General features: G+C 34.5%; 2 protein-coding genes across 6 annotated transcripts; one reads left to right on the top strand and one right to left on the bottom strand.

The window, feature by feature from the left end:
- Nucleotides 1-684: 684 nt before the first annotated feature.
- On the top strand, nt 685-13,635 carry LOC114390693. 4 transcript variants are annotated; one of them, XM_028351531.1, is made up of 20 exons: nt 685-990; nt 1,145-1,239; nt 1,320-1,647; nt 2,331-2,579; nt 3,445-3,635; nt 3,721-3,892; nt 4,355-4,492; nt 4,571-4,760; nt 5,237-5,382; nt 7,300-7,476; nt 7,632-7,742; nt 8,210-8,329; nt 8,712-8,868; nt 9,884-10,047; nt 10,250-10,336; nt 10,676-11,004; nt 11,245-11,326; nt 11,573-11,712; nt 12,118-12,394; nt 12,990-13,635. In XM_028351531.1, the coding sequence occupies exons 3-20, from the start codon at nt 1,357-1,359 to the stop codon at nt 13,320-13,322; spliced, it is 3,354 nt and encodes a 1,117-aa protein (XP_028207332.1). In that variant the 5' UTR covers nt 685-990; nt 1,145-1,239; nt 1,320-1,356; the 3' UTR covers nt 13,323-13,635. The 4 variants fall into 4 exon arrangements, with proteins under 4 accessions (XP_028207332.1, XP_028207331.1, XP_028207333.1 ...); XM_028351530.1 differs by having other exon boundaries at nt 1,145-1,647; XM_028351532.1 differs by having other exon boundaries at nt 1,145-1,647; nt 12,121-12,394.
- Nucleotides 13,636-15,293: 1,658 nt separating this feature from the next.
- On the bottom strand, nt 15,294-18,079 carry LOC114390146 (LON peptidase N-terminal domain and RING finger protein 3-like). Of its 2 annotated transcripts, none has more exons than XM_028350833.1 (6): nt 17,698-18,079; nt 17,263-17,333; nt 16,882-17,069; nt 16,748-16,797; nt 16,216-16,290; nt 15,294-16,090 (listed from the first exon to the last, which is right to left on the bottom strand). In XM_028350833.1, the coding sequence occupies exons 1-6, from the start codon at nt 17,952-17,954 to the stop codon at nt 15,535-15,537; spliced, it is 1,197 nt and encodes a 398-aa protein (XP_028206634.1). In that variant the 5' UTR covers nt 17,955-18,079; the 3' UTR covers nt 15,294-15,534. The 2 variants fall into 2 exon arrangements, with proteins under 2 accessions (XP_028206634.1, XP_028206633.1); XM_028350832.1 differs by having other exon boundaries at nt 17,263-17,342; nt 17,698-18,077.
- Nucleotides 18,080-21,153: the final 3,074 nt, after the last annotated feature.

Consider the following 21,153-nt stretch of genomic DNA (forward strand, 5'->3'; position numbering starts at 1 on the left):
ATTTTTGATTTGTATATATTATTTTTTGTAGAAGTTAAGACCGTCAAAAAATATAATCAATGAAGATTTTGAAAATTTTAAGGACTCAGTTAAATTATTTAACATGTGATCAAAGACCTAAATAAAAGTTTTTTTTATTTAATTTGAAGACTTAATTAAAAAAATTCAAATAATTTAGGAATTAATTCGCAAGCAATAACATAATATAGGCAGTAAAAAATAAGATTGAAATCCAACATAACACCATAATACATAAGAAATGTATGGAATCAATTCATTAAAAAGAAACATTTAATTCCAGTTTCAACTATGAAATTCAAAGATATACAGAATAAGAAACAATATTCTAAATCATAAAATTATAAGGAAAATACATTATGAATCAACATGTTCGATCCAAAGGGAGGTTTTGAGTGACGATAACACTAGATTTTACGACTGAAAGTGGCTAAAGAAAAGTTAATCGGTCCTCTTATTAAGATTTCTCAAGTAGAGAAATCGTTTTGAATTGGAATCTTAAAATAAATAAATGGTCCATTAGGGACAATATTTTTTTCAACAAAGAAACAAGAATTTTCAAAAACATTGGATTGCTTTATTTCTCAGCAAAATAACCGTTTCAAGGAGTGAGTAGTTTAGATTTATATTTAACCTAAAATGATTATGTGCAAGAATAGACACAATACACAGCTGTTGATATATATATGCATGAAAGTCCAAAATCCTTGGGGGCGAGAGATAGATGAAAGATCCCGCATTTAATAAACAAATCCAGATAGATCATCGCAGGCAACACTTTTTTGGTTTTGGAGTTTGGACAACAAAAGCGTCAACTCCGTTATCGACTCTATCACTGTCACACTATTTTCTCGTCGCAACTTCCACTAACGGAATTTTTAAAATCAAACTCTGTCGTTGCACCCTCCGTCTCCGCAACTCACACGCCATTTTCCTCATCTTCATCTTCTGCGCTCTCCTTTTCACCATTCGGTAACCCTTCGCTCTCTCTCCTCCTTTTTCACTGTTTTCAGATCTATACACCGATATTGAACTTTTCTCTGCTGTTTTATAATGCTTTGATATCTTGCTGTTATCCTTTTTTCATTGTTTCGTGGGGAAATTTGATCTGGTTTGGCTACTGAAGCTGTTCGATCGATGCCAGTGTGAATCTGAAATTGGAGCGGTGGTTTGTTTAATCGAATGCGATCTGGTTCCGGCGATTGAATATATTTTTTTTAGGTGCGTGGTGTAGTTCAACTACTTGAAGCTCTGTTTCAATTGTGTTTGATTTAGTACATTGGTTGAGTTGAAATTTGCAGTTATTTGAAGACTTTGGAGTAGAAGCTTCGGTTGAGAATGCCGGGTTTTAGGGCGAAAATTAGGATTGGAATTTTGATTATTGTTGTCGTAGGGATTTGTCTCGCTGCTTTGTATGGCTTGTTGAAGCCTATTTCGAATGGATGTATTATGACCTACATGTATCCGACTTACATTCCTATTTCGTCATCGGAGAGCATTTCGCGGGTGAAGTATGGCTTGTACTTGTACCATGAGGGGTGGAAAAAGATAGATTATAAGGAGCATCTTAAGAAGCTTAGTGGTGTGCCCGTGCTTTTCATCCCAGGCAATGGTGGCAGCTTCAAACAGGCAAGGTCCTCTTTCTTCTTGTTCAGATTTAGTCGAAGTTGGTTTGCTTTTATGGTTAGTTTTTTAGTTCTGGGTTAAACTATTTCAGCATGTTAAAGAAATATTGGATTATTGTGGTCTAAAGCTGAAAACTGGAAAAATGTTATTGCGTGGTTTGAGTTGTTTTAATGTTCTGAAGATGTTCTTGAACATTTGAGGTATTAATTTCATTGGGAGTATGTTGGTTAGTTGTTATAGATTGATTTTTGAGTGGTTAGTGTAGTTATATTATATAGTATGATGACATGTAAACATAAATCTGCATATCTAGCTTGCTTTTTTCAAAGTTTGAGGTATGCTCACTTGCTGGCCAAGGTTTTTGATTTGAATCTTAGATTCTAGGGATACTTGACTCTCAGTTCATTCTCGAAAGGTTTTATAGCTGGAGTTTGTGAAATTCCTTTGGGTTAGGGAATGTGGCTTCCTTTTCATTTGTGGAATTGAAAACTGGGAAAAGAACGAAAAAATGGAGAAATATGGCATAGATCCTATATGATTTAGGAAATTAACTTTAATATTGATAATGATTTTCAGTTCAGTTGTTTCTGTCATTGCAATTTTATTAATTTGATCACTTTTTATACTATTGTCGCCCAAAATTTATATTTCTATTAACATTTTCTGTTACTTTTATCCACTAATAGGTGCGATCATTGGCAGCAGAATCTGATCGGGCATATCAGAATGGCCCCCTTGAGCCTACATTTTACCAAGAAGCTTCCCTAAGACCTGAAGAAGGAGGTGTAGATATAAATTTATCTGGTTTCCAATTACCCAGCCAGTACACCAGCAGGTTGGACTGGTTTGCTGTTGATCTTGAAGGTGAACATTCTGCCATGGATGGTGCGATTCTTGAAGAGCACACTGAATATGTTGTATATGCTATACACAAGGTATCATTTTTATCATTTATTCTTTGATAAAGTGAGAGTGAGAGAGAAACTTTAGAGAGAAAGCTGATATTATTTCATTCTGAGAAGTTAGTTACAGAGTTAGTTACAAAGGAGGTATATATAGACCTCTGAACCTCTGAACTAAGCACACAGAAATATCTGTTAATAGAAACTAACTGCCTAACACCAGTGGGGTGCTGTTAGCAAAAGCTAACAGCCCTTACAAACTGTTTTCACAGTTGTACAAACATATTACAAAATTGTTTTCACAGTTATACAAACATACTCTAATATTTATAGTTTATATCCAAGAGAAGAAAGTGAATATTGGATAAATATAACCAGTTTGTAATCTTAATTCTTGAGATAGTTTATTTGTAGTTTGTAGATGGCAGATTTATTTTGAATTGAACTTGTTATCATTGTCGTGCAGTCAGCCTGTTCACACTAATGGTATAAATAATCTCAATGAACCGAGAATGTTGTTTCTTATTATTGATTATCAACATCATTAAAATCCAAAGAATTATGTGACTTGTTAGAAAGACATAGTCAAACCCTCAGCTCTGCAAATGTTCCTTTTGTCTTTCTATGTCTTAGTGTCAGTAATTTTTTTTTATTGGTTCTAATTTTAGACCATCCTATGGTAGGAAATAAACCCCTTGGCTTTATTGATGCTTTGTATAACACTCCTCTCTGTTTTCAAGTTGTTCACCTTAGACTTTATAGTTCTGGGTTATGCAATCTTTTCTTCAGTTGGTGCTATCTCTGACGTTTGCTCTTATCTATCTGGCTTTACCTTGCTCGAGTTTGGTAATTCTTGAAATTTCTCCCTCTGTTCAATGCTTATGATGTGGCCTTGCAGATTTTGGACCAATATAAAGTGTCTTATGACGCTCGAACAAGAGAAGGTGCTGCAGTTTCTGGGAGTTTGCCAAAAAGTGTGATATTAGTTGGTCATTCAATGGGAGGTTTTGTTGCTAGGGCTGCTGTTATCCACCCTCGTCTTAGGAAATCAGCAGTTGAAACTGTTCTTACACTTTCAACCCCACATCAGTATGTTTATTTCCAATTGTTGTTATTCTTGTTGTATTTCTATGTGCTGCTTAAATGTTTGATGGGATACATGTATTTTATCCAGATCACCTCCCGTGGCATTGCAGCCTTCATTGGGCCATTACTTTGCACGTGTAAATTCAGAATGGATAGAAGGATATAAGGTTCAAACCACTAACACAGGGCGTTATGTGTCTGATCCAGTACTCTCTCATGTTGTAGTTGTATCTATTTCTGGTGCATATAATGATTATCAGGTATTATTAACGTTTTTTCACCTTCCCCCTATATGCAGTAGATTTATCAGCAATGATATTTGATAGAAAAAGATGCTTTGTTTGTCTGTGCTTCAGAAGATTATTTTGCCTTATGCTTTGTTAAATTTGAACATTTTTCTTGATTTTGCATAGCAGCCCTCTTATTGTATCCATTTAGGGACATTCTTAACCTGTATCTCCTTTTTGAGTTACTGCAAAAGTATTTTATAAATTGCCATCTTATGCAACATCTAGAAATGAACGTTGTTAAATTTTGAGTAAATGTTGGTTGTTATGGAAATTGATCTTTTGTCATCACACTATGGAAGTTCTAGTTGTACACAGTCACAGAATCACATTTCTTACTATGAAATTCTAGCTTTATTCAATGATTATCAGGTGTTGTTAATTTGTTTTCACCTTGGCATAATGGTTTAGTTTTTGGTCTTTTTTTTTCTTCAGGTACGGTCAAAATTAACATCACTTGATAATATTGTGCCCCCAACCCATGGCTTCATGATCAGTAGTACAGCCATGAAAAATGTGTGGTTGTCTATGGAACATCAGGCTATTTTATGGTGTAATCAATTGGTTGTCCAAGTAAGTAGGTTTATTCTTGTCAAGAGCATATACTTGGTTCTTCTTTATGTGGTCCTTATCATTTATATTCTTATCTAGGTATCACACACACTTCTTAGTTTGATAGATTCCAGAACTGGCCAACCATTGCCAGATACTCAAAAGAGACTTGCAGTTTTTGCAAGAATGTTGCGTAGTGGAATATCACATAATTTCGACTGGATGATGCAGTTACCCTCTTGTAAACGGTTACTAAACATTCCTGTCCAGAATACAAAAGATGTCACTGGTATTATATGCTGCTGTTTCTAATTTTATAATTTATTATCTCATAATTCTTGTATTTAGTTTATCTGAAAAGTCCATTGACAAGCTTTCTGGAATCATCTAATAATCATTCTAGCACTATTTTATGTGCATATAGCTGTTGAAGCATTTGCTAATAATATAATGTTAAATTATGCTTTATGGGCACAGAAGATAGCTTTTCCATTATTTCCATGTGTTTTCTTCTGTAACAAGTCATCTTAATTTATATTGGTAAAAACTCATATGAATGCATGCCCTTATGATTTTTCCAAAACTGGATGAAATGTACAAACATTTTTGCAAAATGATGTTGCATTGCATAATAAATCATTTCTTTTGTCACTTGGTGGTTTCTGTTTAATTTCAATAAATTTCATCAATGTCAATCTGTTAATTTGGATTATAACCCACCACATTTGTGCAAAATTTTATATTCAAATTATGTTGTGGCTACAGGATCTCTAGTGCATAGACCGGTTGCTTGTCCTGCTAATATTCATTGGAATGATGGGGGCCTTGATAGAGACCTATACATTCAGATAAATGAGTTGACTGTATTAGCAATGGATGGTCGACGGCGGTGGTTGGACATACAAAAATTGGTATTTGTTTATTGTTTCTTTGATATGATATCCAATAATCCAAAATGCGTGACATACATAGAAGAAAAGTTCTGTTGAAATTGTAAGGATTTAGGCTGAGAAGGAGGAAAAGAGAGAAAAAACATTGAATAATAGAAAATTGTATTGATATATGCTGTGCATTGATTTGTTAGAAAGTGCAAAGCACTGACCCCTATTTATACAAATACTAGTCTCCTAATCCTAATTGAATTAGGAAACATATCTTGGATTGGAATATAATGAAATATGGAAATTGTTGAAATTGTGAATGGCCACTTTCCAAATCTTGAAATGTTGGAGAAATTCTCTAGGGTCTTAGCCTAGTAGTCCCCCCAACCTTTTGTCCTTTCTTTTTTATACTTTTAGTGATATTTGAGGTGTTTTTGGGGGTGGGTTTCTGGGAGGGCGCCAACCTAGTTGGGGTTCTCCCTCCCTCTCTCCAATCTCAACCTTAATTTATAAAAAAAAATCTTGAAATGTTGGAGAATGAGCTAGTCAGCTAGTAGATTTGCTGTGTGGGCTTGTACTGGAGAGTTGCTACTTTGTCCAAAATGCCCAAGACAATTTGAACTTGCCCCCTTATAGTTTTATATCCTCATCATTTGATAGCAAGTGCTATCAGAAAATGTATTTTTCTGTAGTATATATCAGCAGAAAGAAGATAACAAGATGAGCAGAAGCTCCTAAGCATAGAGACGAGTCTATAGCCCTTAACAACTAGGTTAAACATCACAATACCTCCTACTCAACTCTTTCCTATATAACAGACTACTTTTATTCTCTCTCTGTAACTAATTCCCCCTTTCACTGCTGACTGACTGTAGTAGATTGTGGGCCCTGGTTATTCTTGGGCATTTGGGTGTAAACCTGTAAAGGTTTAGGAATCCTGAAGGGCTTGGGGTTTGGGTTCCTATCATCATTGGTTACCTCACCAGCTGATGTGAGACTTATGTTAGCAACGGGCAGCAGTCACATGAGGAGGTCTTGAAGGTTTGTATGAAAAGAAAAGAGTAGTGGGAAGTAGCTCCGCTAGTTAATATAGCTGGGGGCATTTTAGGGACAATTATTTTAATAATTATGAGGATTAGTTGGTTTTATTAGGTTACAACAGTCATAGCATCAAGATGATAAAAAATATGGGATATAAATAGGAATTAGGGAGCACAAAGATAGGACATGACAGGTTAGAAACAGAGAAGACTGCATAAATTTCCATTATAATGTTGAAAACTTTTGTTCTCAGTAATAATTATAGAAATATCATAAAATACCTTTTTTTTTCTCAGTAATAATAGAAATAATATTACCATTCTTAGAAAGAGGGTTATGTGCCTTATTCAAGGCTCACGTTGAGGACTAGACATCTTGAGCGTGAAGTTTGCAGGATTGGACATTTGCGGGTGGTCCAATAACAGCTCAACTCACTAGGATAGGCTCTGATACCATCTTAGAAAGTGGTTATGGGTCTAACTCAACTCTACAAAATGGCTTGTAAGGTGAGGGTTGTCCTCCACTTATATACACTTTTAAGGCCATATCTCTAGACGATGTGGGATCTCCAACAACCATAAATAATTTGTTTCCATTTGCTATTGGAGATTATCAAAATAACCTCTAATCAGGCACTCAGCTTCCCAAGTAGTATATCTCTCAATTATTTGTTTGAATAGAACAATTTTTTTAATTTTGAAGGTGTTAGACCATTTTATCTTTTCTAAATTTGAAGAAGATATCTGCTGAATTTTGTGTATGGTAGATATGGATGTTGTTCATGGTCAGCATGACTATTTCAGGAGTCAGATTAAAGTCTTTTTCTAATAAATTTCCTAGTTTCAAGGATTCCTAATTTTTCAATGCCACAGTGCAATTGCTCAACCATTTAATCTGGATGTGTAGGGTTCAAATGGAAAAAGTCATTTTGTGCTTGTGACCAATCTTGAGCCATGTTCTGGAATTAGACTTCATTTGTGGCCTGAAAAGGGGAAATCTACTACAAGTATACCTCTCAATGATAGGGTTGTTGAAGTAACATCAAAGATGATGCACATTCCCTCAGGTCCAGCACCACGGCAGGTATATTATGCCTCTTTCCAGACAATTCTTCTTTCTTGTTTTGATTATCTTTAATACTACATTACTATTGTTGAGTTCTGTAAGATAGTCTGAGGAAGATGTTCAATTAGTTTTATATGGGTACTCATAATATTTAATCTGCAACATTATAACAGCTTGAACCTGGCAGTCAGACTGAGCAAGCTCCACCATCTGCTGTATTTTGGTTGGGTCCTGAAGATATGCATGGCTTCAGATTTCTTACTGTCTCAGTTGCACCTCGTCCGGTACAATTTTGAATTTTGATCGATTTCCTTTTAGATGTTAAGAAATGCATATCCTCCAAGAGGTATTCAGAAATATTTTTTTTATCATTCTTTTCTTCCCTTTAGGCCTTTTTGGTTTGCTTGATAAGGAGATTTTGAGATTTGAAGCTTTCTTCATTTTAAAATTTCCATGTGGAAGCCTGTATGGTACTTTACTTTTGATCTTACAAGTACCTTCCATAAAATTGGAAAGGCGATTTTCATCTGGATGGGTGGATTGTGTGTTCATCACTAAATATGGTTTATCTTTTTCTAATCTTAAAATTCTTGTTTAAGGGTAATTTCATGTGGGCATTTACTAATTATGATGACTGATGATGGAATAATTGAATCATCCTGCCTATAAATATGATGTATTTTCTGTATGATCTTTGTAGTTGAAAATGTGTGTTCCATATTTGTGTGTGTAATGACAAAGTGGTTCTCAGACTATTTCAGGAAGACCCCCGCCAGCAGCATCCATGGCAGTTGGACAGTTCTTTAACCCAGAGGAAGGAAATCAAGAGCTATCTCCATGGTTTATGCTGCAATCTACCTATTCTCAGAAGGTTGTTCTTTTCATGGAATGTTGACCATGCTGGCTATATTGTAGTTTTAGTCACTTGTATGAATTTATTTCTTGAGTTTCTCTTCATTGCAAGACTCAATGTTGTTTCATCAGCAATTCTAATTTTCAATGTTGGAACTATTATCAGGGATACCCAAATATTCTTCTGCTTTTTGTCCTATTAGCTTGCATATAACAAAAAAAAGGTGTGTGTGTATATATATATATATATATGAACAATTTAATTAGAAATCAATTGAAATTATCCTGTTACGATGTTAAAATAAGTTCCTAAATGTTCAGCATGTTGCTTGCAAGTGAATGGAACAATTTTTTCTTCTTCCACAGGCGAAAGCTTAAATTTGATGTGTTATGTTATGCAGGATTTGGTTTTGGAGGAAGCTCATCCTCTAGCTGTCAAACTATCATTTGCCATCAGTTTGGGTCTTCTACCTGTTACTTTGTCTTTGAAAACTGTCAGCTGTGGAATTAGAAACTCTGGACTTCCCGAAGAGGAAGCCGGAGACCTTGAAAGTAGTAGTAAGAATTCTAATCCACTACCAACTGGACTATAGGTTTAGAATTTTATTTTCTGTGGTGTGCTTATTTTCTTAGGTTTCATGGCATCAAGGTATATTCACTATAGAAAATGCTGCAACCTGTACTAAAAATCAACATAAACTTTCATAAACACAATTTTGTGGGTCATTGAAATGTATTGTGAAAATTTTAGCAAGTAATTCAAAAAGACATCTGAAAAGTAGATGAACAGTTTATTACATGGCCCTAAAGGGAGTATGTGGGTTTTGTCGTAACTCAACCCCACAAACTGGCTTGTTGGATGAGTGAGACCCCTAAAGAGGCTGCTAACAAGGTGGGCTAATGGGGATTGCAATTAAGGGAGCTTTCCAATAGATTTTTTTTTTCACTTGTTAGCATAGATGAATTTTGATGATACAAGTAGACGTACTATGTATAAACTAGTTTGACTGAATGATGCCATTATTCCCTTCAGATCAACCAGAATGCTCTCATCAATCAGCACCATATGCCTCTTACTTCTCTGCTATAAGAATATTAGGGATTTTATTTAGTGTTATTAGTAGGTTTGGGCTTATGAAGCACAAAACTTCTCTTGTTTGAAGTGTTGCCGTGCCAAACACGTTTCTGAAACTGACTTGTTTGGCACATGTCGGACACTACACCTTTTTACACAACTCGGACACTTGAACCAACACCTCTGTATGGATGGATACACATTAATATTATTAAAAAAACTATTTAACTTTTAACTTTTAGAAAAGTCAGCTTAAAATATAATATAAATTATTAACAAAAATAATGCCTCTACTCGCCTTTTTTGAGGCTTGTTATCATAGAAATAACATAGAACATTGGTTTAAAAAGGTGAATGTGCCATCAATTTAGATATTTTGCTGTTACTCATATTTCATTTCTGCATATAGTTGAATGCATTATAAATTTGTGGTGAATATTTTTCTGCTGTGTTTAATGCTTTCTTTTCAGCTGAGATAACTATTGCTCGGTGTTTCAGGGCTTTGCAAATTGCGCTGTTTCCCACCTGTTGCACTTGCTTGGGATGATACATCTGGTCTTCATGTATATCCAAATTTGAACAGTGAGACAATTGTTGTTGATTCCTCCCCAGCTCATTGGAGTTCAACCCAGCAATCTGAAAAAACCGTTGTTCTTTTGCTGGTAAGTGGTATGAATCACCTAATCACCTAAAATTGAGCTGCTTTTCCCCTTAAATTCTTCAACAAATAGAGCAAAGAGTTACTTTCTTGTAAAATAATTTGTAAAGGGATTCCAAACTACCAAATTTCTGTCTATCTAGCATTCTCTTACTGGCAATGGGAGGTGTTATGACAATTTTTTTAATTTCTCCACTATTCTACAGGTTGACCCACATTGTTCTTATAAGAGTAGCATTTCAATTTCTGTTAGTGCTGCTGCAAGTAGGCTTCTACTGTTGTATAGTCCAAAGGTAATGAAATTTCTTTATGCCTGAATTTTGTAATTGCTTATCATTCATTTTATTTATTTATTTGGATTTCCAATAATCTCATGCCTTTGTAAAACATTATTTTATTATTTATTTGGATTTCCAATATACTTATATTCCGTTGGCAATTTTTTATTATTTATCCTCTTTTGTACAATTTGGTGTTTTTGATTGATTTACAAAGTTGAATTGTTTGCTCATGGTTATGGTCCAGACATACTTAATATTTGCTTGCTTTGTTCTCTCTTCATATCCATCCTCTTAGTATATGGATTCTAATTCATATCAAATGATTTTATTTATTGGCTGTTGTTCATGCAGATAGTTGGTTTCTCTATTGCTGTTGTTTTCTTTGCTCTAATGCGGCAAGCATGTTCATGGGATCTTGATCTGCGGATACCATCAATGCTGACTGCTGTGGAATCCAATTTGACACTAATATCACATTTCTTTCCCCTAGCCATTCTACCCATTTTCTTTTCCTTATTCCTTTCATTGTTGATGTCTCAGCCACTTCCTCCATTCGCCAGCTTCATCAGCATCTCTCTAATTTGTTATATCTTTGCAAACGGATTCATAGCTATTCTAATTTTGATTTCTCACTTGGTATTCTTTGTGGCTGCTGTTACACATATTTTCATCAAGACAAGGTTAGTAGACTGATTGATACCACTTATCACCCTAAATTTTGCCCCGGATATGTTTTCTAATGTCAAGTAGGGTAGCCTTGATATATTAATAGAAATTTGGCTTAGTAAATCTTATTTCCTGTGAATATCTATATTTATTCTCTTATCTCTACCAATTTTTTTAGGCTTGCTAATCAATAAAAGAAATGCTAACCATGTTGCTACATTTAATGATAAATAACATGGGTAAATATATTGCAGGTGGCAAATGTGGGAACGGAATGTTAGCTTTTTTTTTCTTCGTTGGTTTGTTAATCGTTCGTCTAGCTTCTTTTCTCTAAAGGTAAAGTACAACCTTATATGTGAGGTGGTTGTCAAATCAAGTATGTTGTAGCTGGGTTTCTTATCCACATTTCTAAATTTCATTTTTGATTTGCTTATTTCTGTGGGTGAAGGGTTAGTAGAATAGTGGTGGAAAGTAGACAAGGGAGGGTGCTTATGCTAGTGGTAGCTTTTGTGACCTTCTGTTTTCCTTTGTACTTCATGTTCGGCACATTCACCTTTGAATCTTGGTACTTACATTTAACAGGTGGTTAGGGTTCTAAGAGCAAATCCAGTAATTGTTACGGCAGTTACTGCAATGGTCTTGGGAAGCTTGGTTCATCCATCCTTTGGTCTCCTTATACTTCTCTTCTCTCATTTTCTCTGTTGTCACAACGCATTATGCAGGTATATCTATTCTACATTTATTCATTTCTTTTTAGTTGGTTACTGCAAAGGATTAATAACATCTTATCAAATGATATCTTCCCCTATACTTTCAAATGGCTATCAATCAATCTTACCTGCAACTGACATATGTAAGCTAATTTAACATTCATTCAGTATGAGTCTTAACAAATCCTGTGTCAGTGTGTTAATATCTCTTTTCTATATGTTGCTTACATGTTGGAAAATATTGGGTGTGAGAGAAGATGCTATTTGATTGCAACAATAACTGGGAAAGTGAAATAATTTGTGTCATTAGGATAAGTGGAAGTTTTGGGCGAAATGATAGGGAAGATATCTTTTACAATTCATTGTGTTAACTTGTTTGACTTTTTGTGAGACTGAATTTTCTTTTTGTTTTTGTAGCAGTTTCCTGACAGCATCTTGTTGCAACCACGAACAGAATAATGAAAATTTTGATTGTAACTGTGAAGACTATGTGGGGTCTGAAAGGCTGAAGTTCAAATTTGATGGTAGTTTCAAGCGGACTTTCCCTTCAGAAGACAATTCCTCCAGCAGTCCAGATTCATCAAAAAGTTTTGGTGAGACACAATTAGATTTATTTCACCATCGCCATGGCTTGTTGATATTGCATCTTGTTGCAACGATGATGTTTGCCCCATCCGTTGTAGCTTGGATCCAGGTACAATATATCAATTAATTTTCATGTAGCATTCTAAACATATTCTGCTATGCAACCACTTTTCTTGGGGGGAGTGTTCTAGGGAGGTTCTACTGGGAGGGGGAATGGGAAAGAGGAATGTGGTTGATTGAATTCTCACAAAATAACCATAGCCTCCTGGTGAAGACTAGGAGAGATGCGTGCTTACAAAATCTGACCCATATTCTTACATATGATTTTGTTTCTCCATTCATAGTTAGATACTACGATACCAACACTTTAAGAAATACGTTTTAATTTGCTTCTATTCTGGTTCCCTTTCAGTGGAATCTTTCTTTCCTATTTCCTTTTCTTTCTTCTTTAGGCCTTTTCACTTTCAAACAACAAAAAATGAACTGTGTTCTGTTAAATGTGCACCTTGTTCGTTTACATCATTTTGGGTATGGATAAGAAATAAATCAGTGCAGTTGATGTTGAAGTTGTACTTAAGTTGAATGTGAAAACTCCAAGCTCCATTTTTTTTTTTTTGAAATTTATTGGATTACTGCTGGAAAGAAAACATACGATTACTTTTTATGATTGCATTACCTTATCTTTTTATTTTTACTTTTTTTAGAGGTTGGCGTTGGGTGAGAGCCTCCCGTGGCTCCTGGATTCAGTGCTTTGCATCGGCGTCATTCTTCATGGCATCTGCAACTCGAAGCCCGAATTCAATTCCTTCTTCTTGTCCTATAGTGGGATCCCCATCCGCAATGTTAGGCTATATTTTATCTATCTCATAGCTGGATACTGGTCCTATTTTTCTGGTCTCACTTTGGCTCCCTACAGAGCGTTTTATGTTATGGGTGCTGTGGGGGGCATTTCCTTCGCTTTAAGGATGTTGTGTAGACGGAACGGGGAAAAGAAAGAGGTTACTTATAGCAGCCGAAAGCATTCTCACAGGCACTGAAAATTTCGAAAACCACTTTCTTACTCATAGTAGAATGCCACGTGTGTGTGTGTGTGTAAGCATGTGCCCCATTTAGACACCTAGGTCATTGATGTTAGATATTTAATTTCATATAGAACGAGCAGGCTTTACCGGTTTGATGTGTTTATGCTGGTATTCCTGTGAAAACTGTTGTAACATTTAGATAGTTAGGATTAGTGTCTTTTTCATGTGCTGAAGCGTTTTTTGCTGCTGTTGTATAATTGTTTTACGAGGATATTCCGTAATATTTTTGCAATTTTGCCTGAATGTGAGGAAAGTAAACTTTTTCATACGGTTGGAAATAACTTCTTTTGTGTTCTTAATCCTTACATGAGAATGATTTTTGAAATGCATTGATAAAAAGAGGGCCTTCATAGCAAAGGTATTAAATAGTAATTCAACTATTTGAGTTAAAAATTTGATAAAATTCTTGACAACGAATTCAAGTTGAATTTGCGTTGATTACATGGGTAATTCAACTCCAAACTTTATATATATATATATATATATATAATGGTTTCACACAGTTGGATCTTTGAGCACTTTTCCATCATTGACTCTCGTCAATTTGTCCCTAGTATATTGAGTAGTGTCCTTATGATTGTCGATGTTTGATATTGTGAGAGGTTCTACGGAAGTTAGTGTTTACATCAAGGAGTGCACTAGATGTGCTGTAGACAAAGACTGTCATATGGATCGATGCCTCATGAAGCCCGCACACGAGCAACCTTTCTAGGGCATCCCGTATCATATTAGACCCATTATTGTGTTCCTACCTACTAGAGGTGCTACAACAGTTTGGGCAAGTTATATAAGGGATTCCTCGCTCACTATACACATCATTATTATTGATGTGCTTAGCATAGAGGAATGTGATTAGGGGTTTTATTCAATAGCTTGATCACATTCTTGATGATGCCACAATGCCACTAGAGAAACACACGATTGATTCAGTGGAGTGCATTGATGGATACATTCCTTGGTTTCACAACATTTTGTGCGTGTTAAATGGCAATCACATTAATTTCATAGTACTTAATTATGTTAAATTCACTTTTGTAGAAACGATCTAAGGAATTTTTTTTTTAGTTACTTTAGGCCATGCTTGATGGAGGATTGTTACTGAGGGGATTGATGCTTGAATCTTCACACAGGATTCATTGAAAGTCAAGCAGGCAGACATTGAAGCCTATTGATTATCTCATTTTAGTTGTATTATTTTGTATCTGATAAATGTATTCTATAAATATTACTACATTGAATTATTTTGATTTATTTAATATTTTCACCTCGATCATTTATCAAGTTATTCAACTCTTATTAAATGATTTAATCTAAAAATAATAATTAAACATGAAAAATGAATAAGTTAACAACAATACGTAAACTAATTTCCGTGTGGTTTTATGTTATAAAAATTAGTTTTCCTAAAGGGTAAATTTGACAAAATATACAAAAAATTAGCAGAGGTGCAAAAGTAAAAAGGAGAGTGTGGATAGTGGACATTTTTTACAACATGAAAAAGGAAGCATTTTTATCATGTGATGGGCCATATTTTTTATGTTATGTTAGCTCCCATCACTCTAATGGTGTAATAAAGTTCAAAAAGGTTGATCGATTAAAAAAGTAAATTAAAATACTCTACTAGAGAGAAAAAAATGATGGTAACTTGTAAGTACTAACAAGTACTGAGTTCTCTTATTTATTAGTAGATGGTAACTCAAAAAATTATTTGAAGTTTTTTTTCAAGTATTTATAGAGATAAGGTACACAACTATCAATCACTGTCATTCGGTTGCTTTTGTTTTTTGGCTGGATGTGCCATTGGGTTTGCTCATAACCACTTCTTTAGAGATGGTATTTAAATTCAGCAATCAAGTCTTACATTAACACTGTGTTAATTGATTTACAGTTTAACATTCTCTAGTTTTGTAAACTTAGATTAAAGAATAGTTCGGAAAGATCATAATTCAGAATGTCTGTTCAGTTCTGCATGATTCATTTTGTACCTTGAAATCAAAGCAATGCACTTCACAAATTATGAGACACAAAGATCACCATAAAATGACATTAAGAAAAAAAAAAGAAAGTATAGTTGTTAACATGCTTCATGGTTAACAACATTTTCAGGGCTCTAGATGCCCTCAAATTTATGGCAAGGCTAAAACTGCAATCTTTTTCACACATTCATTCACCTTCTTCTGTTCATGGCTCTAGATGCCATAGCCCTCAAATTTTCTCTAGCTAATGATGTTGAGGTTAGCCTGCTAGACTGTTCCTGGCTGCTCCCTCTATAAGTTTGCATGAACTCTTCTCTCTGCATCCTTAGAGCTAAAGCTGCATCCTCATGTTGGCTAGTAGAAACCCCTCTTCCTCCTCTTCTTGCCCTCAATCTCGCCAACCGAGTTCGAGTCGTTCCTAGGCTTCTTTGCTCATCAATTTCTCTCTGCAACATTCTAGCCAATGCAGCATCCTCATTTTCCTGTGTTGATGTTGTTGTTGTTGTTGTTGTTGTTGTTGTTGCTGTTGTCCCACTCCTCATTGAATTCGTGCTTCTGCTTGATGCCACCCTTAAAGGTTGTGTGTCGTTCCTTAGGTAAGCAAAAAATGCTGACTCTGGACTCAGGTTTTGAGCTTGTTGGCGACTATTCAAGGCACTAGCTTCTTTTCTTGCTTCAACTTCTTGTGGAAACAGGAGCTGGATTGTGTTCCAGAGAACTGTGTTCACAGTGCATGATCTTCCATTGCTGCAATATATCAATAAAGGATTTTATAGATCAGCTAGCAAAATAAATGTTTGTGGAACAGAAACCATAATTAGTTAAGAACATGTGATTTTTTGTAAAGTTAACAAAAAATTATAGACTATCACCTGATTAATTGCCTGCATTTTGGGCACTTTTTGCCACACTTGTCTGCAGCAGATCGTAGACATTTTCTACAGAAGCTGCAAATTTGAAGAATCAGAATCAGAAATCTAGGAATTCTTGTATATTAAAACATAAATTGGGTACCCCCAACAAAAAAATTAAGCATAATTTTATACAAATGCTGAAAATTGAAGATAAAAAATCTGGGAGTTTATATGTTAAAAATTGATTTGAGTACCCACCCTAAAGGAAATTTTCTAGGTTAATTTTTTACACAAGCTGAAAATTTGTAGATTCTAGATCAGAATTTAGGAGTTTATATATATTAAAAATTAATTTGGCTACAATAAAGGAAATTTTCTAGTATAATTTTCTGAAAAAGCTGAAAAATTGTAGATTCCGGATCAGAAATCTAGAGTTGATGTATTAAAATTAAAATTGGGTACACTAAAGGAAAATTTCTTGCACAATTTCAATGGTTCAAAATCAGAATTTCAGTCTGGTGGGGTGTTTGACTTTTGATTTGATATTTACCTGTGACCACAAGGAGTGGTACTTGGCTCAAAGCATATTTCCAAACAAATCTGCAGCAAGCAAATAAAACAAAACATTACAAACAAAATATGAAACTAAATCAAAATCAGCATGAAACATCACAAGGTTCTTACAGCACAGGAAAGCTCATCCCTTAGTTTATCAATGCAGGGAAGAGAAGAACTAGATGAAGCGTCACCTGGGTTCTTCTCTTTCGATTCATTACCACCCTCTCCTACTTTGCTTCCCTCATTCTCAACACACGCTTTCTTTCCCTCATTCTCAACACAAGCTTTCTTTTCTTTCTTCTTTCTCCCACTATCTATTCATCAAAACAACATAACAATTAACATGAGTGAAAAGAGGAGATATAAGGTTGGATTAGTGGTAAACTCGCTAACAAAAAACTGACATATTAATAATTTTAACATTTGCCGATAAAAAAAAAAGAGTGAAAAGAAAACGCATAAAAGCAAATAAACATAAAATTGAGACATCCAAGATAATGAAATGACCTATTTTGGGAGTTTCTTCTGCATCAAGATCAAGTACTACAGGGATTGGAGCTTGTGGACTCCTCTGAGCTCTACGTTTCCTAAACACAAACAGCATTATTAACAATATTATAACATGATAACCAATCAAGTCACTATTGAGAAAAAAAGAAGAAGAAAGAACCAATCTTTACAAGGGAAAAAAATCGAGAAAACTTAGATTCGGTTCTTTCTAAGTTTTTTTTTTTTATATTTTTCAGTAATAAGAGAGTTAGAGTTTCATCTCCGTTTCCGTCTAACAACAACTTGCATTAAATATAAACGTAGATTACTGAGAAGAAACCCGAACTCTGATTACAGAAATAAAAAAAAAAAAACAAAAAACAAAAGTACTTAAGGAACCATTCTAAAATTGTCTAGAAAAAAAGAAGAAAAAGAAAATGAAGGGGACACTACCTTGATGAGTTTGGTGGGGTTTTGGAGTGCAAAACATAGCGCTTCTTGTGCTTGGGATCTCTATCTGGCGTGTCTTCAACGATGAGGCTAGCCAATAACAGTGCCTCTTCATCCCAACCAGCCATAGCAGCCGCGGATTTGAACCTTGGGCTAAAAAGGGTTGCCATGTTTTGGCCATTGGAATCAGTTAATGGGACCTTCTGGTTTCTGGGGCTGCGCCTCTGTTCTTCATTCGCCACCATTCTTTTGTTCTCCATTGCTTTGAACTTTGCAAGGGCTAACGAACGCGTAAGGGGGAGAGAGAGAGAGAGAACTCACTCAGTGGCAATGATTATTTTGAATATTTTCCCAACGGTCGAATTATTTTGAATGGCTTCGGGGGGTGCTGCCGCGTGACTGTAACGGCTATGGCTGTTTAAGGCAATAATATGGTCACGGCGTCAATCCTTTTTTCTACTTTTATTAGCTTATATTGCTGTAGAAGATTTAGAACGAATATTATAATATAATTTAAGAAAAGTTTAATTCACAGTAAGAGAATAATTATATATTAGTTCATTTCTTTAAATAAATGAACATATTGAATTTGTCTTTTTGAAAATGAGAAATTTACTGTAGAAAATTAAATTATGAATTTCGGTATTTAATAGGGAAATTAACAGTTTATATATATACACCAATATATATTTATATTTGTATATATAATTATAAATATTAATATATATTGAAATAATTTTATATTATTTTAGTTTACATAATCCTTTTTTTTATATTGAAATAATTTTATATCGAAAAATATTTTAAATTAAATTTATAGTTATTAATTTTTCTTTCCAAATGAATTTAATAGGTATTCATGTGAGTGTAAAAGTATTGCACAGATAATTATTAGATATATTGATCTTAATTATTTAATAAGAATATTTATCTATCTAATGGTTAACCAATATTTCTGTTGACAAGCGTACATAAAATGAATTCATTCACAACAATCAACCAAAAGCTACTGAATGTGAACAGTAATGGCAAATTAGGGGTAATTTCTTTTTGAGAAAAAAAAATCATTTCATAAATACCTCATTTACTTCTCATCGCCTTCTTTTCCTATCGAAACCCTATCATACCATTAAGTATAATAGGAGTCGTGTGCAGCCATGTTTGGACATAGGGTGGAAGTTTGGCCAAATGGTAATTTTCAGCATTGATGGCCAAAGGGGTTTCAATTGAATATAGGATTTTGTTGACGAAATCATCACAGTTGGACAAATAGAAGGTAAATGGTTAAAGAGTGAATAATCCATCCGACTTGAGAATGAGACCCAACGTTAGATCATCATAGAGTTGGTTGATATCATCAAGGGTTTTTAGGTTGAGGGCATCACATCATCTTCGTGATCCATGGGGATGTTGAAGTTGGTAACTTTGAAATTGATGTGAATGAACGCTAGGGTTGAAAAGAGAAGGATAGTGTATAGGATGGATTCTGCATTAAGATGAATGAAGAGCGATTTAAAGAAGGAGAATAACAACCAAAAGGGTAAAAGTGACCAAGTTTTAAGGAAAAAAATTGAAATTAAAAGAGGACAAATAAAGATTTTGCTACCATTTTAAATTTTGAAATTAATTCTCATTAATGATAATGAAAGATAAAGTGGTTTGTAATGGTAACAATTTTCAACTTCATGAAACTAGTTGATAAATGTTGGGGGCATTTATTTATTGGTAATTGAATTTAGAAATTTGGCAACTTAGCTAAAGTTAAAGTACAATTAATTGATAAAGAGCTCTTTTGAGAGAATGATTAGTTGCTCTAAGCATAGGAGGTGTCCATCTTGAGATGTCAATTAAACATTGAGCTGAAGATTTGTTGAAGCCCAATTGATTAAGGAGTCCATTTAGTTGTTGACTCGTGGAAGGATAAGGCTTAACGGTGTAAAAAATTGAGTGAAGAGGTTAGAATATAAGATTCCTTAGGGTGTGTTTGGTTTGCATTTTTATTTTCTATTTTCATTTTTTGTTTTCATTTTCTGAAAACTATTTTCATTTTCAAAAGATTAGAATTCTAAAAACATGTTTAACCCTAGCACACAAGACTGTGTCGTCACCACCCTCCATTGTGCCATCGAACCACCTCTATTCACTGGCGTTGCACCTCACCACCAACAAGTAGTTGAGGATGCCATGAAACCTTTCCAAAAGGGAACAAAATCGTTGAAGCCCCAACATAACCACTAACTAGACTAATTTAGGTTGTAATAGGGTTTTGGTGTGATAGGTGGCGGTGCACGACATTTTGATAATGGAGGTTAGGTCACCAACATTTGGGCTAATGATTATGGAGGATAAGGCGGTGCAATCGGTTTGGTGTTTGGAGGTGTGGGTGGTGGCCGTTTGAGGCATTGATGATGGAGTTTGGAAGTAGGTGGTGGTGCATTGTGGATTGGTGATGGTTTCGGGAGATAAATGTTGAAGGAGAAGAAGGTAGGGGAAGGGTGGGTCCAAAGTATCGGAGACGAAACTACTAACGAAGTTGATAATAATTACGACTTATGTCACCACGTTTTCTTTTCAGAGAAAATATTGAAAACGACAAATTCTTGTGTTCAGTTTTCAACCTTTTCTTGAGAATGTTTTTATTAAAAATGTTTTCAAAATTTAAAACAAACACATTTTCAAATGTATTTTCTGTTTTTACTGAAAATAAAATAAAAACAGAAAATGGACAAACCAAATACCCCCTTAAGGAGCAAGACTTTGCTAGTGGGTAAAAGTTCGTTTTGGTGGTGAGTTTTTTTATTTATGTGGATCGGTTTAGTGATTTATAAATATTCAGAATTGTAATTGAAAAATAACCTTTAACTCAAATTCAAATCAATTTATCTTATTTCCAATTATTTTCTTTCCGCAATTTACTAGTTTTTTTTGTTATTTCCAGTTATCATCAGTTTGATTCCACGCACATACCAAATGTGGCTGCCCCTTTAAAATTAGTAACAATTATCCAATAATCGATAAACCATGTGGATTCGTATTCTTTCTTATAGAAAATGCATGTTCGTACTGCATAACATTACTGGCAACGTAAATTGATTCTCGGACTTTTGTTAGTTTTCTATTGATTCCGTTCAAGGTTTTGAATTCAAAGAAGAAGATTATATCAAAGTCATCACTGTTGAATTGAAGGGCATGATTGCTTCTAGGAAACTAGGAAAAGATGAACACACATGCATGGACGAGCGCAGACGCATGCACGTGTGTATGTGTTATGTAATGCCGTTTTTTTTATGGAAAGTAACAATATTTTTTCATTTTTTTTTCTGGTGAATAAAATTATCTTCTTTCTTTCATTATTTATGAAAAAAGGAATCTTTTATCGTTGAGCAGACACGTCATTAATCAAATTGATGTTATGTGTGCCAAATTTATTTATTGACGGGCACATGCCATTCGTCGAAT

The sequence above is a fragment of the Glycine soja genome, chromosome 16 (assembly GCF_004193775.1).
Source record: "Glycine soja cultivar W05 chromosome 16, ASM419377v2, whole genome shotgun sequence".
NCBI classification, from domain to species: domain Eukaryota; kingdom Viridiplantae; phylum Streptophyta; class Magnoliopsida; order Fabales; family Fabaceae; genus Glycine; species Glycine soja.